At 40.7% G+C, this 20,676-nt stretch overlaps 7 protein-coding genes across 7 annotated transcripts; 2 read left to right on the top strand and 5 right to left on the bottom strand.

Annotated features, from left to right (window-relative positions):
- Nucleotides 1–5,029: 5,029 nt before the first annotated feature.
- Sgsh (N-sulfoglucosamine sulfohydrolase) lies at nucleotides 5,030–7,346 on the top strand. Its single transcript, XM_065486688.1, has 11 exons — nucleotides 5,030–5,168; nucleotides 5,301–5,405; nucleotides 5,458–5,584; nucleotides 5,635–5,771; nucleotides 5,839–5,989; nucleotides 6,046–6,293; nucleotides 6,345–6,464; nucleotides 6,519–6,689; nucleotides 6,751–6,917; nucleotides 6,973–7,119; nucleotides 7,175–7,346. The coding sequence occupies exons 2-11, from the start codon at nucleotides 5,312–5,314 to the stop codon at nucleotides 7,325–7,327; spliced, it is 1,515 nt and encodes a 504-aa protein (XP_065342760.1). The 5' UTR covers nucleotides 5,030–5,168; nucleotides 5,301–5,311; the 3' UTR covers nucleotides 7,328–7,346.
- Pex7 (Peroxin 7) lies at nucleotides 7,143–9,027 on the bottom strand. Its single transcript, XM_065486689.1, has 6 exons — nucleotides 8,854–9,027; nucleotides 8,627–8,796; nucleotides 8,449–8,565; nucleotides 7,792–8,094; nucleotides 7,652–7,737; nucleotides 7,143–7,592 (listed from the first exon to the last, which is right to left on the bottom strand). The coding sequence occupies exons 1-6, from the start codon at nucleotides 8,966–8,968 to the stop codon at nucleotides 7,388–7,390; spliced, it is 996 nt and encodes a 331-aa protein (XP_065342761.1). The 5' UTR covers nucleotides 8,969–9,027; the 3' UTR covers nucleotides 7,143–7,387.
- A 656-nt stretch (nucleotides 9,028–9,683) lies between these two features.
- On the bottom strand, nucleotides 9,684–10,481 carry anox (anorexia). The gene has a single exon (XM_065486691.1). The coding sequence runs from the start codon at nucleotides 10,479–10,481 to the stop codon at nucleotides 9,768–9,770; it is 714 nt and encodes a 237-aa protein (XP_065342763.1). The 3' UTR covers nucleotides 9,684–9,767.
- A 19-nt stretch (nucleotides 10,482–10,500) lies between these two features.
- LOC135941310 (SRA stem-loop-interacting RNA-binding protein, mitochondrial-like) lies at nucleotides 10,501–10,761 on the bottom strand. The gene has a single exon (XM_065486693.1). It carries the CDS (start codon nucleotides 10,759–10,761, stop codon nucleotides 10,501–10,503), a length of 261 nt encoding a protein of 86 aa, XP_065342765.1.
- A 2-nt stretch (nucleotides 10,762–10,763) lies between these two features.
- On the bottom strand, nucleotides 10,764–11,656 carry LOC135941309 (histone-arginine methyltransferase METTL23). The gene is made up of 2 exons (XM_065486692.1): nucleotides 11,461–11,656; nucleotides 10,764–11,345 (listed from the first exon to the last, which is right to left on the bottom strand). The coding sequence occupies exons 1-2, from the start codon at nucleotides 11,563–11,565 to the stop codon at nucleotides 10,764–10,766; spliced, it is 687 nt and encodes a 228-aa protein (XP_065342764.1). The 5' UTR covers nucleotides 11,566–11,656.
- A 230-nt stretch (nucleotides 11,657–11,886) lies between these two features.
- Sec63 (translocation protein Sec63) lies at nucleotides 11,887–15,884 on the top strand. Its single transcript, XM_065486687.1, has 11 exons — nucleotides 11,887–12,142; nucleotides 12,423–12,525; nucleotides 12,589–12,703; nucleotides 12,756–12,861; nucleotides 12,923–13,053; nucleotides 13,112–13,595; nucleotides 13,646–13,791; nucleotides 13,971–14,118; nucleotides 14,585–15,174; nucleotides 15,230–15,433; nucleotides 15,484–15,884. The coding sequence occupies exons 1-11, from the start codon at nucleotides 12,019–12,021 to the stop codon at nucleotides 15,622–15,624; spliced, it is 2,292 nt and encodes a 763-aa protein (XP_065342759.1). The 5' UTR covers nucleotides 11,887–12,018; the 3' UTR covers nucleotides 15,625–15,884.
- Nucleotides 15,861–20,558, bottom strand: LOC135941303 (zinc finger protein 616-like). The gene is made up of 8 exons (XM_065486686.1): nucleotides 20,447–20,558; nucleotides 19,956–20,018; nucleotides 19,365–19,752; nucleotides 19,238–19,319; nucleotides 19,011–19,189; nucleotides 18,375–18,960; nucleotides 17,500–18,316; nucleotides 15,861–16,919 (listed from the first exon to the last, which is right to left on the bottom strand). Exons 2-8 carry the CDS (start codon nucleotides 20,000–20,002, stop codon nucleotides 15,923–15,925), a joined length of 3,096 nt encoding a protein of 1,031 aa, XP_065342758.1. The 5' UTR covers nucleotides 20,003–20,018; nucleotides 20,447–20,558; the 3' UTR covers nucleotides 15,861–15,922.
- Nucleotides 20,559–20,676: the final 118 nt, after the last annotated feature.

Below are 20,676 nucleotides of genomic sequence, written 5' to 3' on the forward strand. Positions count from 1 at the left end.
GTTTCACCCCCTCGTGCACCCCTCGCATTCGGTCGCCTTCAACCCCCCGCGTGCCAAATTGGTCGGCGTGTGTGCGAGTAGCCGACACCGCAAATCGTTTGATGACAATCGAATCAGTTTCGTGAATAGCCTACGACAGGCACACGCATTTTCGTCCGGCCGTAAAGCAATAAAATAAATGTCAGCCACGTGATCTGGGATTCTGACCAGAGGATAAGTGATGATTAATTATCAGCAGCATCGTTAAGTTATTTTGCGTGGTCACTGGTCGCAACATATGTTAATATAAACGTATGAACAAGAGATATTTTTTACTGGCGGCAACGTTTGTGACCTATTAAAGCATATTGCTCAAAGGTATTAGAAAAAATCCACCAGTCCTTGAAAAATCCAGACTGAATTTGTATGTTATACATAAAAAAATTGACAAAAGAAGTTGACTATAGTCAATTATATTTTTTTTCCAATGAATAATATTGTTTGGTTTTTCATTTTTCTTGCATCCGCAGTAAAACCAGCCCGTTGGCTCGCATTGTTAAGGCACTCTCAGGAGTGTCAAAGCAATGGGAGGTATTTGAGCAATTCGGAGTTCTAATACTGGCTACCTAATGTCAGAGATGGCTCAAGTGGTTAGTTTAGTGACTCGAAATGCTCAAATTGCTCAACGGGCTGAGAGGCGCACCTGCGCCGACTCGCTACTTGCTGGTTTGCACCTTTCCAGCATGCGTGATTTGGTTTCATTGGACGAATGTCTAGCGTTTCAAAAAAAGTCCTCGGTGCGGAGGCAAGTGGCCCTTGAGTGGGCTGGGTCCCTGTGCGGCCTGGTGCGCCCATGTTATCCGTTCGCGGTGTTATTGGGACCCGGGTTTCAGCATTCGTGCTAGTGCAGTGCGCGCCCTTCCCGGTCCTCCGGTCCTCGGACAGGGATAAAAAGAGCAAAAAATTCTTATTGTATCACAAGGTAAAAGCAACATTTTCATGTTTCATTTATTATTTTTTCGTGCCATCATATTGTTGACATGCAAGGACACTGAAGAAATGAAAAGATGTTGTGAGCCTGTATGTGAGCAAACAAATTCTATGGCGCGCACTGTGGGGTATTAACAAGCGTTACACGACTTTCTAGGCAATTTTTACTTCAGCCAGACCACCGAGTTGTGTTTTGCTTTATGGAAGAGTTATAAAAGAGACAAGCCGTTTCATGCAAGCTGAATTAACAACTCATAGATTTATTTGCTCTTATTGTCAGTCCTGTTTACAAAGGTATGGCGACGTTCTGTGATGTAACACAACAAAAAAACTGTTTTCTTTTATTTTAATATGCTAAACGGAATGCACTTTTTATATAGATATGTTGTGGTTGCAATTACGATCTGAATTTTACACGGGTTTGGTCCAATTATATTTGGCTATAAAATACAAATAAAATCTGGCTATCAATAATTATTATCAATTAATTATAGCACACCCAGTAAATCAATTAAGTATTTTTCTTTTTTAAAATTTTTGAGGGCAAAATAATGTGCTTATCACAAAGCTTCAAAGATTAAAGCGGTCAACTAATCGACTCAAGGGTGAAAATTGCTATCATTGGACACACACAGTGCAACTGCCTTGATGTTTTAAAGTGGAATGATACTGGGCAACAATTGAAAACTATTTAAATTGTTGGATGCCTTAAACAATTGACCGATAAACAATTTGTTCAACAATTTGCAATAATAAAAAAATGACATTCCTACAAGAAAAATTCAAATTTTGCCAATTTTCTCCAAAATTTACAGTGCTCAAACATATTTTCTTGGCATATTCCGATTCCTCTCGTCGAGATCTGTTCAACGGTGTATGCCACTTATTGGGGAAACTCTTGGTTTTGAAATTAAATCGGATTTCAAGTAAGGAGACAGCCATTGCCATTTGAAAAGCACGGTAACTTTCCAGCCAATTTTCTCAAAAAATTACAGCGCTCCTTAGGTCAATTTAGGCTTTAACTGAATCTTAAGGGACGAGTTTATGCATTGGCAACAAGCATTTTCCAGGCTTTTGCAGTATCATTCCTCTTTAAAAATAATACATATAAGTGGCCTTGGTCTCAATTCTCCCTTAGACACCTGAAGACAACAAAGCCACCTTAACAATATATAATAATTGAGCTACCCTGCGTGACGGCCATATCATAAGAATAAGCACACGTTCAAGCGGGGAAATCTTGTTCAAAGGGATGTCACAGGGATTTATGTTTTTACGGTAGTGGCATAATGCAAGTTAAATTGTTTGCTGACTTACAATAATAAATAATGCCGTGAGAAGAAACTTCTCGTTTGGTCAACACGTGACGCACGTGATAATCAGGCATGGGTGTCCTGCGTGAGCGAGGGACATTACGCGGAACTTCAAAAAGAAAGCACGGACAGCCGCTTCAGATCAGTAATAAAAGCCTAGGGGTGGTCTATATTTTAGTCCATTCGACAGGGTGGCTGACCGAATCTTAAAATAAAATGCCATGAATCTTCTCTCTTCCTGGTTGTCACGTTTAACGTAACCATCATATTATTTTACACCGCACCCACACGCTCAAGGGCAAATAATTAATGCCATGACGGAAAATGGGGAGAATGTGAGCAGAATAATATAACGCGATTCTTTTCTGTAAAGATATATTAAAAAGGAGGAAGTTTTTGAAGAATCGAGGATGAAGTCAGTTCTAATTACAATATGGAACAACCAATAAGTAGTGTTAACATACTAACTCTAGTAAAAAGAGTAAAATTAACCAGTTGCATAAACCCTTAGTTATTGAAGCCGCCAACAGACTGCGCAACCACAGACTTTCTTAGAAATTTTGTTTTAAGCGGTTTTAAGGCATTTCCGCTGCGATTTCAGACTCAATCTAGCTATTTTGCTTTTTTTTTAATTAATTTGCTAATTTTTGACGTGCTGAAAGCCAAAATCGGCTCAGCCATTCGCCGTAGAAACGTTTGTAAAGATTTTTTTATTTCAAAAAATAGTTTTTCACGATTCTACGGCGATTGGCTGAACCGATTTTGGTTTTCAGCGCGTCAAAAATTATCAAATTAATTGAAGAATGCACAGTAGCTAGATTGAGTCTGAAATCGCAGCGGAAGTGCCTTAAAATCGAAAGTCTACGGTGGCGCCATCTGTTGGCGGCTTCGAACATTTAGGGTTTATGCAACTGGTGAATTGCTCGCACCATTGTAGTCGGCAAGTTTGATTATTTATGTAGTAAAATCAATATGAATCATTTAGAAAAATAAAATTGGTACTCTAAATGTGGCGCAGATTCTATGTTGTGAACCTCTTCTGCTTCAACTATTAAGCGACAATAATCAATAGGTCACCTCTTCACGGCCTTCGTTATAATCTTGTCAGCTATGCCGCGACCATTCAGCACATTAGCGTCGGGGTAAGCGCGCAGTAACAAAAGTAGCCTTCCAGGAAAAGAGCTGATCTCTCCTATTGATGTTGTTAAAAGAGGGTTCATATACCGAAAAAAGCATTTTCTGAAGAAGAAGTATACTACATTTTGTATGTAAAAGCTTTTTTAGAAAATCAATTAGCGTTTGTTATTTCCTCCATAACTCCAGTTAGCTTCAGAGAATTTAGCCTTTTTGAGCATGCAGACCTGCGAAAAGTTTAACGGTTTAAATTTATTCCTTTGTATTTTAGCTTGGAGGAGATACATGCGCGGCACGTACTCCTCCGGGCTAAAGTAATAATCTCCTCAATTACGCAGCCTGTGGATATTTTGGAACACGAGCGACTTTTTGCCAGATGAATGCAAAGTTTCTTGGCGCTATTCAACCGATTTCTCCAGATTCCAAACGCTGCGTTAATTTCTAATGAAGACGCGCACTAATTTCATCAGTTTGTTGGAGTCGTGAGATGGCCAGACGTCACGCGTCGCATTAATTATCTCGATACGCATACATTGATTCGGGCATCGCGTGAATTGGATTTTTCTCTGCCAACCGTTTTCGGTGCAAAAGGCAGATTTGCATGACTATTAGAAGATCCTGCTGGTGATTATTTATATTATGATAATGTGTTTATTGCCACAAATACCCCAGTTTGTTGATTGCTCAATGATTTAGGCGGCGTCCTGCACGCAATTCGAACCCGCCGCACTCTCGGCTACCGCGCCGCGCCGCGCAGCTCGTTTTTTAGCTCAGCTCAAATTAAATTAGCATGTTGTTCATTGTGTTTTCCTGTTTCACCGACTGAGGGATAGGTCGTAAAATTTCTCTTTCGATATACGCACATAGCTTTTCATTTCGAATCACAATCCTAATTAGTACAGTACAGACACGTTTGCATTTGTGAAATCTCCGTGTGCCATGTAAAATATTATTGTCTTTTGTGACGATTAAAGGAAAAGAGGAATTTATATTTTTATGATTCTTTCACTTTTACTAAGGCGCCAAAATGGATTGAAGGGATTACAACTAAAGTATAATTGCACCTAGCTAGCCTAATTGTCATCATTTAGCTTGCGAGCAAATGCATTTATCGAGCGTGTGTCGAGAAATTGTGCCGGCAGCTAAACGTGACAATGACAATACGTGCCGGCCCCCGGCTTTAATTCACCCAGGCACACACTTACCCGCTTTGTAATTGCTGTAAATAGTCGCGTATTTTTGCAAAGGCAAACTACTTTGTGCGATTTATTACTTGGGCAATTGGAACAGCAATTTGGCATAGATCAGGAAATTAATGCTAATAAATCAATAAAAGAAGATTTATTTCTTCTGCTCTATTTGAAATCGTCACAGTTTATATAAATATCAAATTAAAGTGACGAAATGAAATTAATTTGCATTGTAATTAATGTGATTAAGCGAGTTTCTAGATTTGTAAAAAAGTATCCACGAATATAATAAATTATATTCTAGTTAAATGGTTTGGAGCTGTAATACATAGTCTTCCAAGTTCATTTTATCATGGCCTATATATGCAACCTGCGAAGCCTGTTCTGGTCTATCTCCGCGGCAGAGGGCAGCACTTTATAATATCTTTTCTTATCCACTCCATCCACCCGCTTGAGTTCTATTATCTTTTCATTTTTATTGGAGACTACAAAACATCTGGACGTTCTGTACAATTTAAGTACACAAAAAAATATGTGATTCGTAACTCGTAACAAGAAAAAGGTTTGATTAAACTTTTATGCACTATATAATTAAGGATTAATTTGATTGGCAAAATTTCCAAAAAATTAAAATTTTATTTTTTTTAATTAAAATAACAACCAGGCTTTCAAAAATATTAATTTTGTTTCGCAGACAGAGATAAAATGCAGTTCGCTATCATAATAGCTCTCCTCGCAAACCTTTTGGTCACCGGCATGAACGCTGACGACAAACCAAAGAACGTGCTTCTCATAGTTGGTAATACAACGTGAATAAACTTTATTTAAAATACATCGCTATTCAATTTTAGCCGATGATGGAGGATTCCAAATGGGCGCATACAACAGCATGTGCATCACGGAAAATTTGGATAAGCTCGCAAAAAAGAGTTTAATATTTGATAACGCTTTTACTGCAGTCAGCAGCTGCTCTCCTAGGTATTTTAAATTAATTTTGTAAATAATAAAAGGGCTCCATTCTCTAACAGTCGATCATCGATTTTAACTGGTCAACCAAACCACCAAAATGGAATGTATGGCTTGCACCAAGGTGTGCACCATTTCCAATCCTTTGACGAGATCCAGAGCTTGCCAAAAATACTGACAAAGAAAGGCGTGAGGACAGGTATGATATAATATGCAAAAATTATTTAGCGACCTGATGTTTCGTTTAATTTCTTTATGACTTTCAGGAATAATAGGAAAAAAGCACGTTGGACCAGCAGAAGTTTACCCCTTTGATTTTGCCTATACCGAAGAAAACCATTCAATTTTGCAAGTCGGAAGAAATATCACAAAAATCAAGCTCTTGGTGAAGGAGTTTTTGTCCCAGAGCAAAGAGAAGTATGAATTACACACCAAACAACAAAATGCAGATTAAATATTATCTTCATTTCCAGGCCGTTCTTCTTGTATGTGGCGTTCCACGATCCTCACCGCTGTGGGCACACGAATCCAGAGTACGGACAATTCTGCGAAAAGTTTGGAAACGGGGAGTCAGGAATGGGAGTGATCCAGGACTGGAATCCGATTTATTACCAACCAGACGAAATAACACCACCTGACTTGCCGTATTTCATTCCGTTCACGCGCGCAGCCCAAGAAGATGTTGCTGCTCAGTTTACAACAATGTCAAGATTAGATCAAGGTTTCAATTTATTAACTGATTTCTAATAATTAATCAAATTAAATATAACAGGAGTTGGACTGATCTTGAAGGAATTGCAGAATGCTGGAGTCGCAGACAGTACGTTAGTGATGTACACTTCAGATAATGGAATCCCCTTCCCAAGTGGGCGCACAAATTTATATGATCCTGGTTTGAGAGATTTAATTAAAGCAAAAATTATTTTAACATTTACAAAAACTACAGGACTTGCTGAGCCCCTTTTGATTCATTCTCCTTTCAACAAGAAACGCCAGGGACAGGTGACTTACTCTATGACCTCATTACTGGACGTAACACCAACAATCCTCGACTGGTTTGGAGTAGAAAAACCAGCGAGTTTGACAGGAAGATCACTCCTGCCCCTTTTAATCAAGGGTCAGCAACAATTTTCTCATTAGAATTAATAAGACTGTAACGTTTTAATTTACAATTTCAGAACCTCAAGACAACAGGCCAATTTTCGCAAGTCACACTCACCACGAGGTCACCATGTATTATCCCATGAGGGCGATTAGGACTAAGCGGTACAAGCTCATACACAACTTGAATTTCATGATGCCGTTCCCAATTGATCAGGATTTTTTCGTGTCCCAAACATTCCAGGTAGGAAAATTGAGATCCATTAAAGTAATTTTAAATTAATCTCATTTTTAAAAAGGACATGCTGAATAGGACGAAAAATAAGGAACCATTAAACTGGTACAAGACACTGAAAAAATATTACTATAGACCTGAGTGGGAAATGTTTGACCTGCGCGAGGATCCAGAAGAGACCCTGAATGTGATCAGCAAAAAATCTTACAAGGTTATCACGGAAAACAAATCGTATTCGAGTTATTTCAAATGATATTTAATTCTAGAAAATATTTGAAGACTTAAAAACCCAACTGTGGCAATGGCAAAATACAACTGGAGACCCCTGGATTTGCGCACCAGGAGCAGTTTTGGAAAATGCTGGTGGATACAAACACCAGCCAGCTTGTCTCTCCGCTGGATATTTCAACGATTTATAATAAAATATCACTTTTAAAATTGCTCTATCAAGCTTAAGTAAAAAGATTATCACATAAAACTCATTTCTGGAGGAAAAGCTTTTGGGGCCGATCAAGAACTATCTGTTTTGAGAGTGTTTCTGGCGTGTAAACGCACATTAACGAATCCCATCCACAGTCGGCGATTTGGCCTGGGACGTGTAGGTTGAAGTCTAATCCATAGACAAACTCGGTGTGCTGATTGATTGTTTCGATTGGCTCCGCGCAATTTTTAAAATCCCATATTCTAAAAAAATCATGAGCAAGATTCAGATTGAAATAAAAACTATAAATGGAAGTTCCTACCTTGTGCTGAAATCGTAAGAAACCGCTGCCAAAACTGACGTTTGGTGGGGCGAAAACTGAACTCTTCTAACTGCCATCTGGCACCCCTGAAAAGATAAAAAATTTGTAGAAACAAATATTTAAAAAATGTTTTTAAGTACTATTTGCTCAAATATGGGTGCGTTAAATTTCCTCAAATCCCATCCTCGAACCAAACCATCAGACGCAGCAGTGACGAGAATCTGCTCTTGGTATTTGCACCAATCGCAGCTCAGGACTTCAGCTTGGTGGGCGCCGATCTTCATTGTCGGACTCTGTGGCACCGCTGCATTCCATATGAACAGACCTCCATCTCCAGAGACTGACGCGAAACTTCTTGGAATGAGTGGGGACCAAACTGCACTGTAGACGATTCCTGAGTGGCCAGCAAACGTAGCCAAAGATTGAGGCCGAGTTGGGTCCCACTGTGAAGCATCAAATTGTTTAGACTATATGGAAAAAATTGGAAACTAAAATTAAATAGCACGTTCTTGTAATGTACAAAGACCTCAGGCCTCATCAGCAGTACTTTACCTCAAAAAAAAAAAAAAATTCATTGACTATAAAAGCTGAACAGAAAAAGCACAAACGTATGTTAATTTATTCAACTTAAATTTATTAGATAGGTAGATAGAATAGATAATTTTGTTTATTTTCCAGAATTAATCCACGCAGAGCTGAGAGCTATTTGAAAAATTAATTTTCATAAACCTGAATTTGTATTTTCATTTTTTTTCTCAAAATGTATCAATTATTTTTTCATCTTTATGTGTACATACCAATTTGATAGTGCAGTCCCAGGAGGCTGTAATGAATTGCTGCTCTAGTCTCGTTTTGTTCCAGTCGACCCCGTAGACTTCTTTGCTGTGCTCTTTATACACCATCAGAGGAATACTCTAATAATTTTTTTATTTGTATTTTTCAACTGTTGAAACGGTTTTAATATATTTAAAGTACCTGTCCGGCGTTCCACAGTTGCACAGATCCGTCTCCACTTGCAGATACCAAGATGTTAGGGTCGTTTTCGCTCCAGGCGACATCGTACAAGGCGTCGTCCCACACCAGCTTGTTCAGCAGCTCAATTTGCCCTGTAGACGTGACTGCAACGTTGAAAATCGCACCTTGGCCTGCGTGATGTTTAATTCAAATTATTCAGAGCTAAACTGCGTGATGAATGAGCATACCAGACAATCCAAAATGCTGGGAGGCTGCACAAACCAACCGGTCGGCGTGGAAAGGCGAAAATTGCAGAGAATAGCCATGGAGATTGGCTGTTTTGAAAACCCTCGTTCCCATCATGCACCTTAGGCCAAAATATTGTGATCAGACTTTAATCTTATCAGTCTTGAGTAAGCTGAAAAGGGAACGTTCCGCTTTAATGTGTAAATTGTATGCACCAAAGGTTTCATGAGCTTGGAAGAAAATGATGATTAAAAATTTATCATTTTTGAGCAATGAAGCCGGATGGATTTCCCACGATTATTTTATGAATTTTATTAAAGGGGCATTTTTTAGCCTTCCATGATAAAATTTGGTTTGCAGACTCTCCTTGACGAGAGAAATCAGGTTTTTTTCATATAAAAAAACATCATCTGGAGTTACTTTCAATCACTTCAGCATTTAACAAAAAAATTGAAGTGTGAAAAGTAGTATGTTTAGCATTAAAAGATGTAACATTCATTCTAAAATAAAAAAAAAAATATCCTGCATTCCCCTCTATGTGTCAGCAAAAACCCTGACACTATGGTAAACAACTTCCGAGAATTCCCGCAAGTAAAAATGAGCCTTCAATCGATTTGTGTCATCAAGTCTTAATGCCCAAATCATCACTAAAACTTGTAAATTTAAAACCATAACTAAAAACAATGCTAGATTGAAAATTTTGGCTTCGGACTGGTGACCGGTGCAATGCAAACTGAACACATTTGTGCATGTCAGAGCGGAACGACCCAGGGTTCCCTTTATAGCGACCTATCAAGAGAGGGCCGGCGATAATTTAAAATAAAATGCCGCATTTGAAGGAATTAACCTCAATAACTTTATTCGCAGGCTAATTACAACAAACTCACTGTCAACAACCTACAGTAACGTGCATTATTTACGCGGTTAGTAACTCGGCTATGTCCGGACTACACGCAACATCCACAGGCTTTTCTCCCTCGCTGTCCTTGGCGTCGGGGTCCGCGCCGCCCTCGAGCAGCAGTCGGATGACACTCTCGTGTCCGCAGGAGGCCGCGTAGTGCAGCGCCGTCTGGCCGTCCGCGTCCTTGAAGTCAACGTCGACGCCGAGCTGCAGCAGACATCGAACGACGTCCGCGTTGCCGCGGTCGGCGGCCCAGTGCAGCGACGTCATGCCCATCTCGTCCCACTGGTTCACGTCAGCGCCGCCCTCCGCCAGCTGGCGCACCCGGTCCACACGGCCCTCCTTGGCCCAGTCCAGCAGGCTCTTGTCCACATCCTCAATCTGCTCCTCCGGCTCGGCGAGTGGACAAGACACAGACACCCAGCCGGTGGGCATGTCCCTCGCCTCGTCCTCCCACTCGGGCCCGACCCGCGTCACCACGTCGATGTACCTCAACATGGCCTCCCCGGTGGACAGGTCGCCGAGCGCCTTCCACGCCTCCCACTTCTGCTTGGCCGTCACGTTGAACCACGACGGCTGAGCGGTGTCACATCTGCCAACAGTGGCCTGTTTGTACAGGCCGTACAGCTGCAGCAGCACTTTCGAGTCCAGGTTGCCGGCCACCGACTGCACGTACGTGGAGGCCAACTTGAACCTTGCTTCTAATTCTAAATCTACATTACTAGCCATTGCAAATCCAGGGGCTGCGTTATTGGTTCTGCTGCACTGGATTGACTGACAAGTGCTGGCCTTCTAGGTGATGATTCTGCTTGTTGAGGGCGTTCGAGTATGCGTTCTGGTTGCCGAAGGTTACAAAGCCGTAGCCACGGCTCATTCCGGTGTTCTTGTCAAAGACGACGTAGGCAGACGCCACATTGCCGAACTCTGAGAAGTAGGTGCGCAATTCTTGGTGTCCGATCGTCCAGGGCAGGTTGCCAACGAAAACTCTCTGGATAGCGCGAGCGGCCATTTTCACGACTTGGCGATTTCGAGCAGGTGGATGGTGTGATCTTGCATCAACTCGTGCACGTCGATGCCCGACTCAGCTCCTAGAGTGGTCAGCGGAATGTCCTCACACCGCAAACCCCACTTGTTCAGTAAATAATCAATCGACCAGTCTGCGCTCCTCTCTTGATAGGTGCACAGAAATTTGGCGTGCGGGTTTTTCTCGAGCAAAAAGGAAACAGTTACCAAAATGTCCTCGAAGAGGGAAGGCTCGTAGAAGCAGTCAGAGCCAAGGATCAGGTCGACCGGCCCAAGGTTGAACGAGTTGTGCAGGAAGAGGCCCCAGGACAGTCCAATGACACGCACTCGTCCGGTTAGACCGTTTACGTCACAAACTCGCTGACAGTGCTGAAGACTGCGTGGCAAGCTGGCGCAGTCAGACAAGGTGACTTCGGCCCCACACTTAGCGGCGACGATGCCGGGTAGACTAGTGCCTGCGCCGATTTCGAGGACTCGTTTGCCTGGCAGCTCTCGACGGTGTTCCCACAGGAACCAAGCGAGAACCGGTGCAGATGGCCACGTGTAGAAGTTGTAGCTCGCTTGTAGCAGCTGGAAATTGGGCAATCGTTAGGAAATATTATTGGGAAAGAGGTCGCCGGGGTTAAGCGCCATTATCGGGCTTGGGTGCGGAACAGCATGCGGTGCTAGTTGTTTCAGCTTTTACCTCTGGAATAATGACTTCAAGGGTTTCCGGCGTGCTCCCGTCGATTATTGGGTTTTTCGTTTTGAATACGAACTTTTTTATCTTTTCACCAGACCCATCAGACATTAGAAATTTGGAGAAAAGACATAATTTGCCCAAGCTTGATAACCATCACGTTGCACAGTAGCACTCGGTTGCCAACCTAACCAATATAATTTGTGATTGCGTCATTTTATGTAGCTATGCTTACTGACACAAAAATATGAAAATATGTAAAAAAAACAAATTTAAATTCAACAATTAAATATTTTGCTTTATACTGAACGTCACAAGGGGCAGAAATTTAGGAAAAAGAAGAAATATTTATTAGCCTTAACAGTTGGCAACTCGATTCTTTTTACCTTGACCTTTCAAAGAGGGCAGCACCACTCTGACGGCTGACGGCCGACGACGACGACAGGCCAGGCTTATTTACATGGCGTCTCTCGTTTAAAGTGTCAGTCGTATGAGGTGTGCTCGCTTATTCGATTACAGCCCTGTTGTTACGTGAAAAATCGCAGATATTAGGAAAGGAGCAAGATGGGAGGACAAAAGTTTCAATATGACGAGAGCGGTGGAACATTTTTCTACTTCCTCATCTCATTTTTGGCACTTCTTCTCGTCCCCGGGACTTACTATTATTGGCCACGTAGTACAGTTGAAGGTAAATAATCATGAAAATATTAATAAATTTTGCTTTTATGTTTTAATTTTTGTATTTTTAGGATGATAGTTAATTTTGTTTACATTGACCCGTTAAAACTAGAACGTTATCAATTTAATTTTTTAATAATTTATTGTGCTCTTTGCCAATATTTCGCACCTGTTTTGATTTATAACGGTACAATGCACAACACTCCTTTTCGCTCCATGCGCATAGTTTTGCCAATCTTGGTGCGTGACTTAACTTTCTGATTGTAACTGTTTAAATGTTTATTTTACAGATCCTGAGAAGGAAAGAAAATTATGTCAATGCGCCGGTTGCAAACGGAAAAGAAAAATAATGGAATCCAGCGAACCATGGAAAGGGGCTAAAAATTTTATGAAGTAAATTGCTTTTAAATTGCATCACGCAACATACTGATGTGGAACTCTCTTGACTGTCCGTAGGAAATTGCTGATTGTTTTGGGCTGGGTTTTCCTTATTTTCCTGACTTACAAGGTTTCCCAATTTGATTATGAAATGGCAAACTTTGATCCATATGACATCCTTAAAGTCTCATCTGTAAGTTTTAGGTTTTTAAATTTAACACAAATAATTAATTAAATCTAAATAGGGAGCTTCACAAGCAGAAATTAAGAAGGCCTACAGAAAACTTTCCCTAATTCTCCATCCAGACAAGGAGACTGGAAATGAGAAAGCCTTCATGAAGCTCAATAAAGGTTTGTTTTTAATTCGATGTTTCAATATTTTGTTCACTATTTATAATATGGTTGTTTACAGCTTACCAAGCGTTAACTGATGATGAGGCAAGAAAGAACTGGGAAAAATATGGAAACCCTGATGGTCCTGGCGTTATTAACTTTGGTATCGCCTTGCCCTCGTGGATTGTAGAGAAGGAAAATTCTGTTTGGGTATATAATCCCATTTAATATATTATAGGACACATACTTGATGAAAAAATTCTCCTAGGTGCTCGGTTTATACGCGCTGGTGTTCATGATCGCCCTGCCCACCGTTGTTGGAATGTGGTGGTACAGGTCGATTCGGTACTCAGGAGATCAGGTACTTCTGGACACCCAGCAACTATATTACTACTTTTTCCACAAAACGCCGGTCATGCCGCTCAAGAGGGCGCTCATGATTTTGGCAGCGTCGCTCGAGTATGACAAAAAGCACAACAGTGAGATCGTTGAAAGGCCCTCGGACAACGTTGAGCTGCCCCAGTTGATTCGCAACATCGAGAATCTGAATGAAAAGACGCGAGAACGTCCTCTGAGTGATGCCTACTCCCTGAAGGCCCGTGCGTTGCTCTTCGCACACATGGGTCGAATGTTGCTGCCTGAGAACTCGCTGGAGATCGATCGGCAGTACATAGTCAAGAAGTGCCCCTACCTCATCCAAGAAATGGTCAATTGCGTTTCTCAGCTCATCATGTTGGCTTATGCCAGGAGAAGTGAGTGTTATTTTCATTGCAAGCGGCAGGGTTTAAAAGGTATTATTTAGTTAACATGCTGCCGAAGATTGAGACCATTGAGAACGTCATGAAGCTCAGCCCCATGATTGTACAAGGCCTGTGGGACAACAAGAGTCCACTCCGTCAGCTACCTCACATTCAGGAGGAAAATCTCAAATGGTTTTCTTCCAAGAAGGTGTGTGTTTTGAATTATTAAATTTGGGCCATTAATTCAATTATTAAAATATATCGTCAGATGCCATTTTTAAAAAGAGTTTTGCCAAACAAGAAGGAGGTAGATTTGTAAATTACTTTGAAGTTTGCTTCTATTATATACTGAATTTGTATACTAAAAACGATGCGTTTGTTTTCCAGCGTCACATTAAAAACCTCCAGCAACTTGCTCAACTACCAGCTGAAGACAGAAGAGCACTGTTGAAAAGCATACCTGATGAAAACTATAGTGATATAATGAAAGTTTTAGGGAACATGCCATATATTGATTTCCAAGTGAGATGTGAAGGTGAGTGCTGTGTGTTATTTATTTTTTATGTGATGAAACGTCCAGGGTACATTTCCGCCACCTTTCCTTTATCACCGCCTGACTTCTGGATTTTCTAGTCAGATTTACATTGAATTTGATATTAAAATGCAGTTTGAGGGGATTTTATTTGCAAAATTTGAGAAAGTTTGATACTTTTAATTTGCTGGTGGAAATTATTTTCCCACATGTTTTTATTTTCGTCTGTATGTGAATTCTATATCTGGTGCAACTTCTAGATAGATTTTTGACCATTTCAGTATTATCAGAAATTAAATATCAACCATCTCACAAACGTTGGTTATCAATTTATTTTTAAATTTTTATAATTTAAAAACTTATCTGTCCCTCCAGCGTGATATTAAATCTAATTGTAAAATGTCAAAATTGCTGTGTAAAATTTTTGTTCTGCATTATTTATCTCAACTTGTCTGGTTTTAACTTTCAGTTATCGACGACGAGGAGCCAACCGTCTACACTGCTGGTGCTATTGTGACAGTCACAGTGATTTTAGAGCGTAAGAGCATGGCAGTCCTGTTCGGTGACGAGTCAGCCCCCGACAAAACCGCGTATGAAACGAAAGAAGACGAAGAGGAGACCGAGAAGAAAGAGGATGCCGCCCAGGTGAAAAAGCCCCCTGCATGGTTGAAGCAGAAAAAGGGCAAGAAGAGCAGCAAAAAGGGCTCAAAGAAGCCGGCACCGAGTGCGGTCAAACCGACCACCGCCGCTGCCGCCGCGCCTGCACCAGCTGCTGCGACACCAAACACAACATCGAGCAACAAGAAGAGTCTGGATAAAGTGGAGGAGGAAAAGAAGGCAGAGTTGTCAGCGGATCCAGAGGATAGTGAACTGTCTGACGATGAAGCGGAGCAGTCAGTAGACAGCGACGATGAGCCGGCAAACAAAAAAAAGTCGTCCAATGTTGATGATGACGATAAAGAGTGGGAGAAGTTCCAGGACAAGTTAGCCAAAAGAGAAAAAGTCTTAGAGGGAAGAAGCAAAACCTCGCACAGTGTTCATTGCCCGCTCTACCCAGAGGTAAGATTTCTGATAAATAGTTGTTGATTTGAGTTAAACGAGTCTATTTTCACAGGACAAGCAAGAGTACTGGTGGGTTTACATTAGCGATAGGAAGAGCCACACTCTTCTAACTGCACCATACCACGTGACAGCGTTAGTTGACACAGAGGAGATTCAGCTGAAATTCACTGCTCCCAGGTGGCCGGGTGTCTACACATTCACAGTTTGCTTACGCTCCGATTCATATCTAGGCTTTGATCAGCTTCATGACATTAAGGTAATTTTTCTTTAGAGGGTTAGTAAATTTATTTTAATTTGAATTTCCAGCTTGATGTTAAAGAGGCGCCTGAAGAAATTACCGATCATCCCCAGTGGGATTTCCCTGAAGGGGAGGAAGAAAAGGAGGGCGAGGGAAGCGACCTTTCAGAGTTCACAACAGATGAAGATGTCGAGGATGATGCGGAGTGAAAACTGTGTGCCTGGATTGCGCTGTGTTGGCTATGTTGATTATTTTGTTACGTACTATTTTTTTTGTAAATGTTAAAAAGTGTACTTGTAACACACAAAAAAAATTGTTAATGTTGCTAAATATGAACTATAATTTATTGAAGGTTGCCAACTGGACAAAACAGTCAAATATTGTGCTGGGCTTTAACTGGAACATGTGGATGTGTGACGCACAGTGTAGAGCATCAAATAAACAATTCTTATAAACATTTGCAATGAAAGCTTTGCATTTATTGGCATCAAGAACAGCTCACTCCAGTCATTTCTTGGTTTTTCGCTTGGTAGCTTGGATTTGAGAGCATGAATTACTTGACTCTTTTTGTTCTGAAACATGTGACACTTCCATAAGTTTCTGCACGAGGTCATCTCTCCCGTCCAGCTTGGCGTGAGTCTTCATGTGCTTGGAAAGGAACAGAGCCCTCCCATAGACCACGTTGCAGATGACGCACTGGAAAAGTTCTCTGTTCTTGTCCAGGTGAAGTTTCCTTATGTGGCAAATGGCAGCATGTCTCGTCGGGAATGTGCGTCCGCAGTCATCGCATTTGAAGAGCTGCTCGTGGGACCCAATGTGTGCGACCAGGGCCGCTCTCGTCTTGAATGCCTTTGGGCAGTAAGTGCAAAGGTACGTCCTCTCATCGCTGTGTTTGCTTCTCATGTGGTTCCTCATACTGCTGTTTGACTTGAAAGCCAAGCCGCATTCGGAACATGGGTATGGCCGCTCGTCAGTGTGCGTCCGCATGTGCAGAACGAGCATGTAAGCCAGTCGGAATGACTTTGGGCATAATGTGCATTGGTGATTTTTAATGCCCTTGTGGATGAGCTCGTGTTTGTGCCGGTCACCAGCGCGCCTAAAGGTCTTGCTGCAGAAGGTACATTTGAGGTGTCTCGCCCCTTCCGACAGTGAGAGGTGCGATTGGTGATGAGAGCTAAGCGATTTCACGGTGTCGAAGACGTTCAAGCACAACGGACATTGGAACGTGAGGTCACCTTCAGCATTTTTGTGCTCTGCCTTGACGTGCATGGCCAGGTTGGAGGTAGAGCAAAACATCTTGCTGCACCCACTGCACCGGAAGAACTTGCCCACGCCTCTCCTATGAATGGTTTCGTGCACTTCCTTCATATCGAGGTTCACGTTCTCTTCGCACGATTCGCAGAAGTAGAGATCCAATGACGTCGACACTGACTCGTTCATTTGGGCTTCGATGTGATTCAAAGATTGGCAGTGTACTCTCAACGCCTCTTTCTCCAAGAAGTATCTGCAATGATTAAAGAAAGCAGTGGTAAAAAATTGTAAAAGGGTGAACAACGTGTATAATAAAGGTCGCCGGATTTGACAAGTCACCATGAATCAAGGTAATTTCCGTATGTTTAACTCTTTCTGATTTAACAAACTAGAAAATGTGTGTAAAATTAATTATTCAACATAGCCAAATGACTTAGGATAAGATTTATTTTCGTAAAATATAATAACGTGAAGGGAACGAGTTTGCAAAATTTATTGAAATCTAAATCAGACACCACTTTCAAGAAATCATGGCAGTTTAAATTTTTTTAAAGTCTAATGAATCAAACCTTGGCAAATTTTCATCCTTTATCAAACACTAATGAAAGGTGGCTAAAAATACCATAATTATCGGGTTAAAGATTAATTATCCTTGTCAGCACAAATGTTCTGAAATTATTCAACATTAGCCGTTATTGGAAAATGTTCTCACTTAATCTACAGAGGTTTTTACTTTTGTCTTCAATGTTTTGATACTTTTAAGCTACATATTATTCATTTCAGGGTCCAAATTATAAATTTTAACTATTAAATTTGATAATCTTGATACATACTGCGTGCAAAAGTTGCACTTGAGAAGCTCTGGAAGTTCAGGATGCTTTTCAGCCACATGCTGCAGCATTTCTTGCTCAGTGGAGCACCGCAAACGACACTGCACGCAAGAAAACTTGGAATGGATCCCTACGTGCCTCTGGAGATTGGCCACTGTGGAGCACTCCTTGCCACAAATGTCGCAGTTTGTTTCCTGGGTTTCGATTCCTTTTTTCTTGTGATTTTGTACATGCCTGTCAAATTCTTTCTTCTTGGCAAACTGTTTCTGGCAGATGGTGCACGTCAACGGCTCAATGTATTCATAGCCCTTCATGTGGCCCATAGCGACCGCATGGACCTCGGCAGTTATTTTCGATTTAAATTTCTTGTCACAGACGTTGCATTTAGGGACCGTCTTTTTCTTAACAACTGGTACTTCTTCCTCAAAGAGCACCGCATCGCCGTTTTTCTTGTGTATGTTCTGGTGCGTCCGTAGATCTCCCTTGCGCAAAAAACGTTTCTTACAATAAATGCAGTGGGAAATAGCTTTGCCCATGACAAGATGCGGGGCGTGATTCTTGGCAACCGCATGGATGAGTAACGATTTGCTGCTCTGATAACACTTCCCACAATCAGGACAGGTGTGTCCGCCCTTGACAGTAATTGCCAAATCGTGTTTGGTCCTCAGGTGATTGACAAGTCTACCTCGAGAAACAAGTTTCTTGAGACAGTGTTCGCATTTAAAAATCTTCAAGCCACTCTTGTGCAATTTGTTGTGTAGGGATACGTCTTTGATGTCTTCTTTGCATATCTTGCAGTGTGACAAGCAAACATCAGACTCTGTAAATTAAATAAAAATAATTTAAGCATATATTTAGATTATTAGGAATGAGGTTACCATCAGGTGTTTCGTTTAGGGCTTTCTCCACATCGGTGTGTGCATTGGCGAAGTGCTTTCCCATGCTTGATATAGTGAGCTCCTTTGCCTCACAAAAGGCGCAATCAATCTTTGTAGAAGAGATTTTGATAATCTTTTTCTCCTCTTTGACTGAAGCGTCTGGGATGGGGTCCTTCATTTCAGTAATAAGCACAACCACTTCTGGAATTTCTTCAGCAACATTTTTCTCTTCATGGTTGTGACCTGAGATTTCAATATGTCTCTTAAACGATTCTTCGCTTAAAAAGGCTGCTCCGCAGGGGTCGCAGTAGATGATTGGAACTCCTTTATCATGAATTATCTCATGGAGCGGAATCAAGGAATGGCAGATGTACTTCTTGCAAACAGAACATGATGCCGTCTCAGCGAGGGGGTCAGTATCTTCCATTTGTACATGCAAGTTTTCCTCCAACATGTGGACTTCTAGTTGACTCAACTTTGAGCATCTGTGAGCATTTTTCAGTCTTTCGTCAAATGTTGCAAAGCAGCATTTACTGCATTTAAGAAGAATCTTTGTGTCCTGTTCCACAGGGCTGGCTTCCAAGATCTGTTGGAAAAGAATATTTTGAAAAAGTTCCTTCATAGATTATTAATTACCTTGGAAGGAGGGGGATCAGATGGTTTTGTAGCACCATCTGCAACAGGAGGTGGAGCAGAATCTTCTCGGTCAGGTTCTTTGATCAGGTTAGGACTGTCAAGTATGCCTTGGTTGCCAACATCATAATCATGTTCGCTAGAAATATCCACTTGAAGAACCTCTGTTAGTTCTGGCTTAGCTTTGGATAAATCATTAGTTCTGTTAAACTTCACATCAGAAATTGTACCGATTTCTGCAGTTCTATGTCTCTTTGAAGCAGCTGCTTCACAATCCTTCTTTTCCTCCTTTGTAGTTTTCAAAATTTGAACCTACAAAATCATGTCAGTTAGGATCCGAGACATTAATTTAACTACCATTTTCCTCTTTCCACTTCTCCCAGTGACCACCATTGGAGCAATGATAGTTGGAGTAACAATTTTAAATGATTTTGCAGATGCATCCTTAGTCTGGTTGTCGAGAATTTTCACAACTTTTAAGCCTGGGCTCTGGGTTGGACTGAGTTTCTGATTTTCTTGTGGCGTTAGAGTTCTGCATGCAAACACTCGTTTTTTAACGAGCAACGCAGATTTGCAGATCTTCAAGTGGTCATCATAATTTAGTAAGTTGTAAAGCTTTTGAGAACAGGCAAAGCATTTTAAATTGTCAATTCTTCTTCGCACATCAGCCAAGTGTAACCTCAGTTTTTCAGCGGAGGTAAACGTGGCAGAACAACAACAAGGGCATCTTATTTCCTGGAGGTTGCTGTAATTTTAAATTTATATATTGAAATTTTCTAATGAAAATAATTCATTTTAATATAACGTATTTGTTTCTAAAAATTAAAACAACACAAATTTGGTATTTGATCATTGTCAGATCAATTTCTCCATTTGATAATTTTCTTGAATAAATGAAATAAAAATATGATTGAAACAATGTATGTTTGAAAAATGTGAATTAGTTACCTAATGTCAACGTTTATTTCTTCAGCATCAGCACTCATTGTATACATAATGTTTGTTGACAATCTGAAATAATGAGTTTAGTTTTAAAAATAGGCGACCACTCGAGGTTGTGTTCATAATGGGAATAACAACGAGGATGAAGTCTGTTTTCATTTATTCGCAATATAAATGAGAGTTTAGGTATAATTTTCATACATATTATGTACGTAAATAAATGCAACTAGAACTTGGGTGTTTAATAAATATATAGTCTGAGAAATTTATAAAATATTTAAATTTCCCCATGAAGGCACCTTCCAATGAACATTGCAGTGTAATGTAGTTATTTACATTGATACATATTTATGTACATATGTACATAGATAAATAATGTTATGAATATGTAGTATGATACAAGAGTTACATAGATACATTCATACCGGTTTTGCTTTGAATTTTACCTATATGTAACACAATGCAGAATGAACAATAAAATTAGGGATTTTTCGCACCTGAAGACACTCAAGAGGTCATCATCGGACGACTTCTTAAATTTTGTAAAATTCAGCGTTTACGGTCGCAATGAACATCACACACACAACTAGAGAGGGAGCTTATAAGCTCTCTACGCACAATAATAAACAAAATAATTTTAAGTTCAAACTTCATGGTAACGCCCTTTTTCCAAATCAGTTCTGCCAACCTTGTTGCAACGATCAAAGAACAAAATAAAAAATTATAT

Source organism: Cloeon dipterum, chromosome 3 (genome assembly GCF_949628265.1).
Source record: "Cloeon dipterum chromosome 3, ieCloDipt1.1, whole genome shotgun sequence".
In the NCBI taxonomy this organism is placed as follows: domain Eukaryota; kingdom Metazoa; phylum Arthropoda; class Insecta; order Ephemeroptera; family Baetidae; genus Cloeon; species Cloeon dipterum.